The following is a 14896-nucleotide window of genomic DNA, read 5'->3' on the forward strand; positions in this document are numbered from 1 at the left end:
AAGCACAAATGGCAAATCAAATGATTAAGGTTTTCAGTGATAATCATGACATGCAAGATGAACTGTAATGTTTGCAAAATGTTTCCAGCTGCCAATGACTGCAACAAGAACAACAGGTTAAAATCCATTGTACAAGCGGACTAATTATTATATCATGTGAATAGAGCTTTGGCATAAGCTCTATACTGAAGTGAATCGATGACAAAAACATCCTAGCCAAATGCAGCATTTAGAGCACATCGTGTCGGTGCTTTGAGGTTTTTTTAATCGTGCATGTGAAGAAGTGATGCCATCCCCCATTCCTCTCCTCAGATTTCCAGCTACTTTCACGTCCATATATACTGGCAGCATCAAATTGTGTTGAAACATTACCAATACTGATACCGGATGCTTCATGGATATTCGTAAGATAGGGGGTTGAAACGTATCCTGTTGTATTACTATCATTAAATTCCCAGTAATTTGTCCTGGTATTAAAGTATCATGGATACTTGCATCTGTAGGTCATAGATTTAAGGAAATGCAGACTGTATCCCCTGCTCTTTATATCCATATCTGTATTGATGTCCTTATCAGAATGTCAAGGGTTGCTTCTACTTTCAAATAATTGTCGATGTCAATCGAAAAGTCATAATAAGAATTACACTACAAGCATTCCTTTTCTCGAAAAGCTAAGCAGTAATTATAAAAGACCTGAACTGTACTTCTCCCCTTTTATCGCCTCTTATTGGCTGAATGTCAAGGGTTGCTTCTACTTTCAAATAATTGTAGATGTCAATCGAAAAGTCGTAATAGGAATTACACTACAGGCATTTCTTTTCTCAAAAAGCTCAGCAGTAATTATAAAAGACCTGAACTGTACTCTCCCCTTTTATCGCCTCTTATTGGCTGTTGAAATAGGGGGCCTACATGAAACGTGGAGGGTCCTATCACTTTCTATGTGGGTCCAAACCTTCCAATGATGGCAAGCAAAGGCTACATATTTCATGAACTCCGACCCTTTTCAGATAATTAGATATGTGATCTATAGCTGTCTAAAGAATAAAGATTTCACCTTCCCCAAGGAAAATAACAATTGAAATGGCACAAAAGCTAATTTCTTTAACATCAGCAAACAAATAGAACAAAGATGGATACCCATAAGCAAAATATAGCACAACGAAGAAGAAACAAACAAAAATGTGAAGGAATGGAACAACTCAGTGAAACATGCCAACACTAAGAAGCAAACCTTTAGCTGGTTAAACAGCACTGTCGAGGAATCCATATCTCGGTTTCACTTGCAAGCTTCAAATTCAAGTAAGGCTGCAACAGGAATCAACTACATGCTTGAGGTATATAAACCAAAAATGGGACAAATTTTCAAGCACAGAGAAAATGCCTTTTGATGGATAACATGCTAAAATGAGAAATGATGAGTTATAAAGAAATTGTGTCAGCTACATCAAAAGAAAGAAAACTATAAGAAAGAGAAACAAACACAAGCCTTTGGCTTTCAACTTCTCAATGCTTGCAGCAATCACCATGAAAGTTACTAGTACGTACATCACTAAAGATGAAACAAACAAGTGTTAGCACTTAGCAGGTAAAACATCATTTTTTGCTCAACTCCTCATAGTTGTAACCATTATTCATTAGAACAATACAAGCTTTCCCATTAATTTTCTTGGTTTTCAATAGAGTTCTCTTACATTCTCACTAAGTTCTTAGGTGGAAGGTTTTAAATCGATTTATCAGATATCGAATACATTTCCCCTATAGTGGGCTATTTGGGGCTGATACGGGTACATACGGCTGTATAATTCATGGGTGATACCAGTACATATCAGGCAATGTGTATTGGTTTCAGATGATATTTTAAACCTTGTTGGGGTGTTGTGCTAGTGCCACATGGGCAGTTGTGCTAAAGAGTTAGCAAGTCCAACACGGTCTGCCATCTCTGATGAGGCCACCGTATGAATGTTTTGAGTCCCTAAAAGGGCCCCACCTCTATGGTAGCTGTGCTGAACAGTAAAACATCAATTTTACTTGGCTAAGCATCAAATTATATAAACAATAAGTAAAATACATCTCCCTCCTTTGGATTCAATCAGAATTCTGACAAAAATTGAGATTAGAAATGCAGTTTGCAATGAAATTCAACAGTGAGAAGAAAAGCAGCTTTAGTGTTTGATCATTTGTAACTCACAACCACAACAATAAAGCAGGACAGATCATCTGAAGGAATTCAAGTTGAGAAATGCTACAACTGAACTTGACAAGTAGGCTTTTTCAGCGCTGCGCATCTGTGCAAGATCCAAGTCGCTCATCAGATCACACCCACCTTCTCCTGAAAAATCACCCCAGTCTGATATCAGTTGGGCCAATGAACGGATGCTTAAGGCAAACTGACCCACGGTCCAAGTTAATGTATACGCGTATCCCATACGACAATCAGACAGACCCCATTTCCAAGGCAGCATCTGCTTGGTAGGATCCGCCCGATGAACAGCTTGGATCTCCCACATGTGCGCCACATTGCCACGTGTCTGAGTCAAGTGCCCAAGAAGGAAATAAAAAAAAGCCTACTCGCTTGAGTTCGCTGAGAATGTAAAATTGTTTTCTTTTTCTTCATCAGTTTCGGGAATTTGATTATCTTTAGAAAGACTGGAGTTGTAGTATAGAAATGCAGTTCGTTTCGATCGTGATTTCGGAGAATTACATCAGATCTACTGCCGATTCCAAACGGAAATGAGCTGGAAAACGTACCTCTGTTCTTTTCGGATAGTTGCGGAGGATTCTTGCGGAGGATCCACTTTCATAAATCAAAGAAACGAGGATGTTTCCGCGGCCGAGTACAAACGTGGCTAGTAAACGGAAACGGATTGGCTACTCCGTTTGTTTTTCCGACGGAAGAGCTAAATGGGACGCGGATTTCCTGCGAAAGCCTTTCGCAGGAAGTTCCTGCGCTGGGAACCCAGGTGGGGCCCACTGTGATGTTTGTGAGAAATCTTCTCCGTCCATCCGTTTTGTGAGTATATTTTAGTACATGAGATCAAAAATGAACCGTATCCAATACTCAAGTGGGCCGAAAACAGGATAATTGAACGTCCACAGTTGAAATATTCGTGGGCCAAAAGAAGTTTTGAATCCTGCTAATATTTATGTTTTCAGTTCATCCCAGTAGGAATGACGTTATTAACGGTATGGATGGCATGTAAACATCACTTTCTACCCCAGAAAGTTTTCAACGGTAGGAATTTCCCTAACCACCTTTTCCTTTAGTACGGCTCACTTGAGTCTTGGATCCTGAAAATTTTTTTTCCACTCTCCTAAAATGAACTCACAAAACTGATGGACGGAGTGGATTCCTGACAGACATCACGGTGGGCCCCAACTAAGTTTACAGCGCAGGAACTTCCTGCGGAAGGCTTTCGCAGGAAATCCGCGTCCAGCTAAATGCTCTCAAGTGGACGCGGATTTCCCCCGGAAGCCTTTCGCAGGAAGTTCCTGCGCTGGAAACTTAGGTAGGGCCTAATGAGATGTTTGTGAGAAATTCACTTCGTCCATCCGTTTTTTGAGATCATTTAAGTACTTAATACCAAAATTGACCAGTACCCAAGACTCAAGTGGGCCGCACTAAAGTAAAATGTGTGTAGGGAAATTACTGCCGTTGGAATGTTCCTGGCATCGACAGTGGATGGGCTGGTGTACAACACCTCAAACCTGGCTGGTGCGGGTACGTCACCAAGTTATGTGGATCCCATCAAACGGGAAGCGGATTGGCTGGTGAACCACACGCCAACTATATAGCTGGTGTAGGTACGTGTCGGGCGGAGATGAGCGCGGACGCCCTTCGAGCTAAGGAGATCAAAGTTACATGTCCGCAGGATGATGTATTTATTATATCCACACTTTTTATCGTCTTTTAGAGTTCATTCCAGGGTACTATCTAAAAATGAATAATATTCAAAGATCAAATGAATCACAACACCGCAAATAGCAGGGGAGATAATGATTTTCACCCTAAGGCCCACGGTAACGTTTAGTCTCCATCCAATCTATTTATAAGGTCATATAAACCTAGACTAAGAGAAAAAACAAATTTTATATTAATCCAAAACTTCTGTGAATCCCAAAAGGGTTCCAATGGTAGACATTCAATCTCCCACTACTTTTTTCAGAGTGGTTCACTTGATTGTTACATCTGTCTTAGTTTTTGTGTCAGGCCTTATGACGAGCTCACAAAATGGACGGTTTAGATATAACACATACCTCTTGATAGGATTCACAGAATTTACTGACATCAATACACCTGCTATATAGCAGCGTGTGGTACACCAGCGGATACACTTCCCATCCAAACTGTCTCTCCATTTTACCTTGTCGGGATAGTTATGCCGAAAATTAAGAAAGATAGAATTTCAATGGTTATGCCGAAAAGTAAAAGATAGAATTTCAAAAGCAGTGGGATTGAACGTCCATATAACCTTACCATATTTGTCCATTTTCTAAATCTGTGTGACTTTACGAACGGATCGGAGGAAAATAATCATTAACGTGGGCCTATAGATGTTTTAATTGTGAAAATCATTATTCCACTGTTATTTGTGGGATGACACGCTTGTGCATTATTCTTGAGCTCATGCTTTAAAATGATCCCCCAAATAGATGAACAGTGTGGATATAATAAATACGTGTCTGCGCTGGTCTTCGCAGGACACCTTCAAGATGACTCAAATCTTAAATGAACCACATTGCAGGAAACCGTCCATGTTTGAATCTCACCGTTAAAAACTTTATGGATTCCACCTATATGTATATTTTTCATCGAACCTGTTGATAAGGTCAAAAATGACCTAGATGACAAGACAACACAAATATCATCTTAATCCAAAGTTTTGGTCGCTCACGGAAAGTTTTTAATGGTCAATCACTGTTGCTTCGGGTACTATGGTATGCGTGTAATTTGGATTTACTTCATTTTTCCGGTACTATGGTATGCGTGTAATTGGGATTTAGTTCATTTTTTAGATCATACCCTAAAACGAGCTTTCTATACAGATGAACAACATGGATGTAGTCAAATACATCACAGCGGGCCCCATAGTCAGAGGTCCCACCCACCTAGGTGGATCCGGAGTCTCACCTAATCTGTTCCCATCACTGATATCTACCTGTGGGACCATCCACCCCATTTTAATCATCAATGTCTGCGTTAAATCACCACTGTTTCCAGTGTTCCACCTGAGATTTGCATCTACTTAAGTTTTGGTATCTCATCCTAAAATGGGCTGGAAAAATGGATGAACCGTATGGATATACAACATATTCATCAAGGTGGGCCCACGCTGTCAGGGTAAGGGTAACACCTAATATGCTCCCGGGCAGCCAACCTGAAAATAAATGGCCTCCGTGAAAAAAAAAAACAAAAACATAAAAAAAAAATTTAAAAATTAAAAATTAAAAAAAAACAAAAAAATACAGCAGGGCAATCTACCTCGTCATTGGGGTGTGCTCCTAAAAAAGCCTTGCGGACTCTACCATGTTGTATATGTTCTATCCACAATGTCCATCCATTTTTTCAGCTCATTTTAGGACACGAGTCAAAAAATGAGGCAGATCCAAGTATCAAGTGGACCACACCACGGGATATGTGGTGATTGAATGCCATTACAAACTTCTCAGAGCCCACCATAATGTTATTTACCATCCAAACTTGTTTATTAGGTCACACAGAGTTTGCTGAAGAGAAAAAACACAAATATGGTCTTGATCCAAAACTTTTGTAGTCCTAGATAAGCTTTTAATGAGTTCATCAAACTTATGAGGTCTCGTCCTGATCTATCCCAATATAGAGAGTTGAGATTGCCTTACGTCAGAGGTAAGTGTTCATCGTCCACAAGGTGAATCACACGTGATTACACATGTGAATGGAGAAAGAAGAATGGTGGAGATGGAGTAGATCTCTCTCTCTCTCTCTCTCTCTCTCTCTCTCAACACTCTCTCTCTCTCTCTCTCTCTCTCTCTCTCTCTCTCAAAGTACTCTCTTTATTTTCCCTCTTCCTTTCCACGTGAGCGTCCATGGATCTTTTTAGGTCTTTTTCTCTTTTAGTATGTGATAATATATATAAGGAGGGATTAGGGTTTCATGAGTGCATCCAGTATGGTGTTCTACCACTCCACGAACTTTGGTGTAACCTACTACGAGAGAAGTGTATTGATTTGCCTCATTTATACATGTACACGTGATCTAATCTTCTCGCTATCATGATCACTGATCAAAGATTTATATCCCCATGTTCATCAAATGGTGGACAAATTAATCTAAATCACCGGGTTATTATTAAGCGGTATCGATACAATTGTAATAGTTAAAAAAAATTAAACAATCAAAAACCTTTGGAAAGCTAACCAAAGCATTCAGAGTGCTCAGCCAGAGAAAGAAAAAAAAAATCAATTGATGAGTCCTTAATCTCACAGATCTTGGCACATAAGAGTCCTTAGGTAAACCCAGCGGGTTCCTTGCTGGCTCATGTGATAATCAACAATTTCTAATGGAAGTACCCAGTCACATCCACTTGCAATGGATTTTAGGTAATCTCATACAATTAGCCAAAGCCTACCAACTAAGGTTGTGACATTCACGCGTTCTCAAGTTTAAGCATTAATCAATTCTATACAACATCAAGTCGTGATCTTCATGATCATTTAGTTCGGCCTAGAGGGTCCTTAAACCAATAACTTAAACTTGATCAACCAATGTGAGTGCCCTAGAGGTTTGACATTGGATATTGTGTCCATGACACACACTTCTATTTGGGATAAGGGCAAAGACACACCAACACCAAGTCAACTCCTTGATAGTGGAGACCGTCAATCCTAACCTAAGTTACCTCACACAAGATGACCACGCATCTTGTAATAGAATGTCCATAGGTGTATCCTATATACCTGTGCCAGTCATAGTTTACACTGGGTGCAAAGATCCATAGACCAAAGCGCTTTTGGTCGATGACCATTTGTCCAATCTATAGTTTCCAAGATTTTGATATGGGATAAATGTAAGCAAGGGTGACACTAAATACTAAAGAATAACACGTCCCATAGGACTATGGGCATCATGATCTATGACCAGGATGAGTCATGTCCCATTCACATGGTTAGTGGATTATGGCTTACATTGTTTTTTCAAGGCATGCACTTATGAATGCTGGTTCTTGTGAGATTATGAGTATCATTGGCGCTCACGCATCTCTATCTGATTGTTTGTGGTTACACGTGCAGGGGATGAGCATATAATATAGTAATAAATATAGGACTAGGTACACTCGAATTTATGATGTGACAAGATCCAAATTTGTGACAAATCATATAGCATATTTCTAAAGAGCATGTAGAATGCAATGCATGAGAACTAGGCTACCACGAGTTGTTCGATGAGATAGGATTCAAAATTCTGGCAAGTCACATAGCTTAGACCCAATGGAAGCTAGCGAAGAGGGGTTGAAGATGGATTAATGATGTCATGAATGCTGCTTGCATCATGTGCACCCCACTTGCTTCCTTGGCATGGGACCCAAGGGAAATAATTTATTTTTCTTAGTTGTGCAATATATCTACCAAGGTTAACAGAATAGCTCGTTTGAGTATCTTTGAGCACACAATGAGTTGCCACTAGCCATAAAAAGGCCTTGGAATCCATGGTTGACCATAGAATTGCCTAGAGAGCAATCAATCTGAAGAAATATTGACTTGAGTAGCTCTTGAGTTGATACGCATTGTGGATTATGGACAAGGGTCCCAATTACAAAAACGGAAGGGGTTGTACACCCTTTTTCACCCGTACATTGCACAGTCTCTACTTTATCTGGCTATATGCATTTTAAATGAGATTTGAGAAACTTCTAACAAGATACTAAAATCAATAGTATAATACTAGCCCAATAAGTCCTAAATAAATAAGAAAATAAACCAAAGGCAAAAGAAAATAAAGCAAGACAAAACCATGAGTAGAAGTGATACTGAATTTTCAGTTAACTCCTTAAAATCATGTTTTATGATACAGAGGATGCCCTAGAGAGGCAACTGTATAATACGCTTTACATGACATTGGAGTAGAGCCTACTAATAGAAGTATGCAAAAACAAAAGAAGAAAAACATAATAAAAAGGTGAGGGAAAGCAAGGGTCTTATATATGTAGGAAATATGCATAATGAGATAAGAATTGATCCGAGATGTGAGAGAAAAATAAGAGAAATCAAATACCCTTTTTGTTTGCAAAAGACGTAGTCGGATGTCCCAAGTTTTGACTCTACTCAGTAACTTTGGCTATATATTGGCTTTTGACTTCTCAAATGAAAGAGATTGAGAAAGAAGAAAGTCAGGGGGCAATTCCTGACGGATAGTGGAAGAAACAATTTGAAATGATTTGAAGAAAGAAAGAAAGAAAAAAAGAAAGAAAGCAGGTTGTAGGATTCTACTGAGCCTTTTGGCTCTTTCCTTTGTTGTTGAAGGGTCAGAGTGGTTTTCTCCGCCACTGACTCTCTATCCCTCACTCCTTTTTTTTTCCCCTCTATGCTTTCTCCTCCTGTCTGCTTTCTCTTAAGCTTCTCTTCCTTCGTTCTTTCAAGTGTAAGGATGCCTTTAAATAGGCATAATAGAGTGTTATAGTGGTAACACATAAGTGTCTAAAGCCAGGTTCGATTTTGCCAAACCTTAAATCGAACATTGCTGACTTGGCATAGAGCGAGGGTCGAACAAACCGATGCGTAGTTGTTAGGCAGTGTGGTTGTGACTGGTCTGGCGCATCATATGACCAAAACCGGCCATAGAGTGGATGGTTTTGATCAAAACCGACCATCCAATGGTGGGTTTCAAGTTTTCAAGCAAAACCAATCATATAATGCCTGGCTTTGATCATGAGCTCACCTACTCTGTCCACTATACTCTGAGTGGGGTTGAAGTGAGGTCAATAGTCAAGATTGGCCTTGTCTCAACAGTGGGGTGTCTACTAGGGTTAGGGGTGTACATCAAGTCGAACTGAGTCGAGTTGGCCTCAGCTCAACTCGGCTTAGCCACTAGCCGACCTTAGCTCAAACTTGGCTCGGCTCGATCCTCGAGCCTGACTGGCCAGCTCGGCTCGGTTCGGTGAGCAGCTCGGGCCAGTTCGAGCCAAGATCGAGCTGAGTTCACCATTGCAACATTTTCACAGACACCCGGACTGCACCTTCAAAATCTCACTGTATTTGAGACAGCAACAATGGTTTTACAGGTATTTTATCAAACACCTTCTAAGCAACATAAAAATCAAGAAAAAAGGGTGTTGGTTACATATACGTACCTTTGTTGCCACCAGCCACACTTCGTTGGGTCATTTCATTAAACACTTGGTGAGCAACATCAATATCAAAGTAACCGAGTCACCGAACTGGTTCGATTCGAGTTGAGTCGAGTTGGGGCTAGCCTGAACTTGGCTCAAACTCATTTTCGAGCTCAAAAAAATCAGCTCGACTCAGCTCGAACTCAACTTCGAACTGAGTTGAATCGGTTCGTGTACACCTTTAACTAGGGTTGTACATCGAGTCGAGTCAAGTCGAGGTGAGCCAAGCTTGGCCTGACTCGTTCGTACTCTCCTTAAGCTTGAGCTTATCATTGGAACTTGGCTTGACTCATCCTTGCTCCCCTTTAGCTCAAGCTCGTCCCTCGAGCTTACCATTTAAACTCCCAGCCCAATCCGACCCCTAAAACTTTCGATTTGCAAATCATATATTCAAAACTAAAAATCTCAATTTTAAGATTTAGAGTTTTTCTATTTTTAACAATTATACACACACACACACACACACACACACACACACACACACACAATCAAATATTAGTTTTATATATACCTTGATGTTGAGAGAGCAAGAAAAAGAGCTCGAGTGGGCGCGGCGGGACACATGCGCACCTTTGCACATGTGTCATGGGCATCTAATCCGAACGGTCCATGTGATGCGGCATCCTATGAAACTGCAAGGGAGAAATTCTCACCCTGATCTAAAATTCTGGTGGGCCATAGCAAAGAGAGATGCAAATCAACGGAGGAAACTATTTTTGTTGTTCATGGGCCACCAAAGTTTTGGATCAAAGTAAAAGTTCGGCCTTAGGGGTTTCATGAGGTGCTACTTCACATGGACCATTTAGATTTTGGAGTCATATCATGTATGATGAGTTCTCAAAAAGTTCGCACGAGTTCCATATAAACGGGTGCGCAGCTAAGTACTTAAATATGTGTGTGTGTGTGTGTGCACGTGCGTGTGTGTGTATACCCGCATAGCACACATGTCATGAGTGTCTAATCTGAATGGTCCATGTGATGTGGAATCCCATGAAACCCCAAGGGACAAATTTTCGCCCATATCTAAAATTCTGGTGGGCCATAACAAAGACAAATGCAAATCAATGGAGGAAACTGTTTTTATTTTTCATGGCCCACCAAAGTTTTGGATCAAAGTAAAAATTAGCCCTTGGGGGGTTTCATGAGGTGCTGCTTCATGTGGATTATACAAATTTTGGAGTCACATCACATATGATGATTTCTCAAAAAAGTTCACACGAGTTCCGTGCGCACCACGAACTTATATATATATATATATATATATATATATATATATATATGATAAATTTTTGACTGTACGACCAATTTATGGCCCATTCCCCTTACTAAGCCCACTTATTTTTAACTCCCAAGAATAAGCCCCAGCTGTACAGACACTTTTCATAGGTCGAAAGTGCCCCTGCTTTTCCTTCCGAAAGCAAATCGACTAGTGCTCAATGACGAAGCTGACGCTCCTCGAACTCCGAGTTGTATGAACGGTTCAAAAGAGATCAAAGTTACATGGGCCCCACAGTTATGTATTTATTATATCCACAACGTTCATACATATTTCGAGATCATTTCGGAGCATTATTAAAAAAAATAAAATCATATCCAAAGATCAACTGGACCACGTAACAAAGAGCAGCGGAAAGTTGATTTTCACCGTTAAAAATTTTGTAGGGCCCACCATAACATTTATTTTCCATCCAATCTATTCATAAGGTCACAAAGACTTGGATGAAGAGGAAAAACAAATTTAATAATGATCCAAAACTTCTATGACCCCTAAAAGGGTTTCAATGGTAGACGTTCAATCCTCCACTGCCTTTTACAGTGTGGTCCACTTGATAGCTAGATCTTTCTTATTTTTCGTCTTAAGCCTTAACACGAGTTCACCAAATAGATGAACAATTTGGATATAACACATACCTCATAATGGGACCCACAAAAAGCGGTGGGGATTATAATAGGGAAAAAAAAAAAACAGCCAGTGAGTCGGGGTCGACTGGGTCCACCCGGTCAACCCCGAACCACTGTCCCACTAACCCGGTCGATCGAGTCCACCAGGCTGACCGGGCTTGGGCCGATTGCAAGAGGGTGGACATCTATTTGGGGTCGACCATGAAATGACCGTGAAGTGAAGGGAATTGACCATGAAATGCATGGAAATGACCATGAAAGGGAAGGGAATTGACCGTGAAATGCATGAAAATGACCATGAAGTGAAGGGGAATCGCCGTAATTGACTGTGAAATGCATGGAATTGACCGTGAAGTGAAGACCATGAAATGCATGAAAATGACCGTGAAGTGAAGGAAATTGACCATGAAATGCATGGAAATGACCGTGAAGTGACGTAGAATCGCCGGAATTGACTGTGAAATGCATGGAAATGACCGTGAAGTGAAGGGAATTGACCGTGAAATGCATGGAAATGATCGTGAAGTGAAGCAGAATCGCCGGAATTGACTGTGAAATGCATGTAAATGACCGTGAAGTGAAGCGGAATCACCCAAATTGATCTTGAAATGCATGAAAATGACCATGAAGTGAATGAAATTAACCGTGAAATGCATGGAAATGACCGTGAAGTGAAGGGAATTAACGGTGAAATGCATGGAAATGACCATGAAGTGAAGTGGAATCACTAGAATTGACCATGAAATGCATGAAAATGACCGTGAAGTGAATGGAATTGACCGTGAAATGCATGAAAATGACCGTGAAGTGAAGGAAATTGATCGTGAAATGCATGGAAATGACCGTGAAGTGAAGCGGATCGTCAGAATTAACCGTGAAATGCATGGAAATTACTGTGAAGTGAATGGAATTGACCATGAAGTGAAGGGGAATCACCGGAATTGATCGTGAAATGCATGGAATTGACCATGAAGTGAAGGGAATTGACCGTGAAATGCATGGAATTGACCGTGAAATGAAGGGAATTGACTGTGAAATGAATGGAAATGACCGTGAAGTGAAGGGAATTGACTGTGAAATACATGGAATTGACCGTGAAGTGAAGGGGAATTGTCGGAATTGATTGTGAAATGAATGAAAATGACCTTGAAGTGAAGGGAATTGACCGTGAAATGCATGAAATTGACCGTGAAGTGAATGAGAATCATCGGAATTGACTGTGAAATGAATGGAAATGACTGTGAAGTGAAGAGAATTGACCGTGAAATGCATGGAATTGACCGTGAAGTGAAGGGAATTGACGGTGAAATGCATTGAATTGACCGTGAAGTAAAGGGAATTGACCATGAAATGCATGAAATTGACCGTGAAGTGAAGGGGAATCGCCGGAATTGATTGTGAAATGCATGGAATTGACCATGAAGTGAAGCGAATTGACCGTGAAATGCACGGATATGACCGTGAAGTGAAGGGAATTTACTGTGAAATGAATTGAATTGACTGTGAAGTGAAGGGGAATCGTCGAAATTGACCGTGAAATGCATGGAACTGACCGTGAAGTGAAGCGAAGCGAATTGACCGTGAAATGCACGGAAATGACCATGAAATGAAGGGAATTGACCGTGAAATGAATTGAATTGACCGTGAAGTGAAGGGGAATCATTGGAATTGACCATGATATGCATGGAATTGACCGTGAAGTGAAATGAATTGACCGTGAATTGCACGGAAATGACTGTGAAGTGAAGGGAATTGACCGTAAAATGAATTGAATTGACCGTGAAGTGAAGGGGAATCGCCGAAATTGATTGTGAAATGAAGGGAATTGACCGTGAAGTAATCGAAATTGACTGCGAAGTTAATGAAATTGACCACGAACTGATTGAAATTGACTGCGAAGTGAATGAAATGAATGAAATTGACTGTCAACTGATTGAAATTGATCGCGCAGTGAATGAAATGGATTTTTCACCATCGACCTAATGGAATCTTGGAAAATAACAAGGTTGGTTGGCTAAAGTAGCTTCTCCTATCCAAAATCATGTATGGTACATCAAGTAACTAATTTTGGTTTAGAAGATATTCTTGTTAAATGAATAAAGAAAGAAATTAGAAAAAAAAAAAAGAGAGAGATTTTTTTTTTTATATACTTATATATACATATTTATATAGATATTTATTAGAGAAAAATGTAGGTAGAATAAAGTTCTCCATGTGAAAAAAAAGAAAAAGTACATGGATGGCCACGACATTATGATTTTGGCAACGGTTATAATCTATAGCCATCAACTTGGTCGCTCGAATCCCAACCTAGTCAACCCAGACTCGCTGGCTTTTTTTTTTCCCGTTATAATCCCCAACGTTTCTTGTGGTCCTATTATGAGGTATGTGTTATATCCAAACCGTCCATCTTGAAACCTTTTTAGGGGTCACGAAAGTTTTGGATCATTATGAAATTTGCTTTTCCTATTCATCTTCATCAGGTCTTTGTGACAAGATGAATAGACTGGATGGAAAATAAATGTTATGGTGGGCCCTACAAAATTTTTTACGGTGAAAATCAATTTTCCTGCTGCTCTTTGAGGTGTGGTCCAATTGATCTTTGGATATGATTTTTTTTTTTTTTTTTGATAATGCTCCGAAATGATCTCGAAATATGGATGAACGTCGTGGATATAATAAATACATAACCGTGGGGCCATGTAACTTTGATATCTCTTGAACCGTTCGTACAACTCGGAGTTCGAGTAGATCAGCGATCCACTTCCGGAAGGAAAAGGAGGGGCATTTTCGACCTGAGAAATGGGGCCGTACAGCTGGGGCTTATTCTTGGGAAGCGGATTGGCTACTCCCCCTGCCACCAGCCAATGGCTGGTTGTCGGTGGTCTGTGGGCCCCACCATGATGTATGTGTTTCATCCATTCCGTCCATATATTTTTTAATATCATTTTATAGTATGATACCAAAAATAAGATATATCCAAATCTCAATTGGGCCACATTACAGAAAACAGTGTTGAATGAGCATCAACCATTAGAAACCTTTTGGGCGCCATAAAAGTTTTGGATCAAGCTGATTTTTGTTTTTTTCCCTTCATCTGGATTTGTTTGATCTAATCAACATATTAGATGTCAAATAAACAGTACATTGGGCCTTATGAGAATTTTAATTGTGGATATCCAATCAATATTTCTTTCTTGTGGTGTGGTCCACTTGAAATTTATATCCCTCTAATTTTTTGGAACAACCACTAAAATAACCTATAAAAATTGAAGAACGGAATGGATGACACATATACATCATGATGGGGTCCACAGAGCACCGACCACTAGCCACGGGGCCGGTGGCAGGGAGAGTAGCCAATCCTTTCCCTTATTCCCGGGAGCTCAAAATAAGTGGGCTTATTTTTGGGAATGGGCCATATATGGTCGTACAGTAGGAAATTTCTCTCTCTCTCTCTCTATGATCCACTTTCCTCGATTTTGGCTCGTTCTCAAATTAAGTCATGTGAAGCTCATCACCCCTTAGATCAGTGTTTAAGCCAAGCTAGAACCAAACGAACTTTTCAAACTAGCTTAGCTCGTGTACAACTCTAGTATCTACAACGCTCCAATGATAGGATCTTACATGTG

At 40.1% G+C, this 14896-nt stretch overlaps 1 protein-coding gene across 4 annotated transcripts in view; it reads right to left on the minus strand.

The window, feature by feature from the left end:
* LOC131240284 (2-dehydro-3-deoxyphosphooctonate aldolase) overlaps window positions 1-8586 on the minus strand; it is a 32528-nt gene extending 23942 nt beyond the window's left edge. Inside the window, exons 1-3 of one of the 4 annotated variants that reach the window (XM_058238410.1) lie at window positions 8464-8586; window positions 8249-8329; window positions 1232-1305 (exon numbers count right to left, since the gene is read on the minus strand). In XM_058238410.1, the coding sequence (XP_058094393.1) occupies window positions 1232-1267 (36 nt within the window). In that variant the 5' untranslated portion in view covers window positions 1268-1305; window positions 8249-8329; window positions 8464-8586. Of the gene's footprint in view, window positions 1-1231; window positions 1306-1863; window positions 1973-2748; window positions 2787-8248; window positions 8330-8463 lie in introns of those variants that run through there. The other 3 variants (XM_058238413.1, XM_058238411.1, XM_058238412.1) reach the window with 3 other exon arrangements.
* Window positions 8587-14896: the final 6310 nt, after the last annotated feature.

This window comes from Magnolia sinica, chromosome 3 (assembly GCF_029962835.1).
Source record: "Magnolia sinica isolate HGM2019 chromosome 3, MsV1, whole genome shotgun sequence".
In the NCBI taxonomy this organism is placed as follows: Eukaryota; Viridiplantae; Streptophyta; class Magnoliopsida; order Magnoliales; family Magnoliaceae; genus Magnolia; species Magnolia sinica.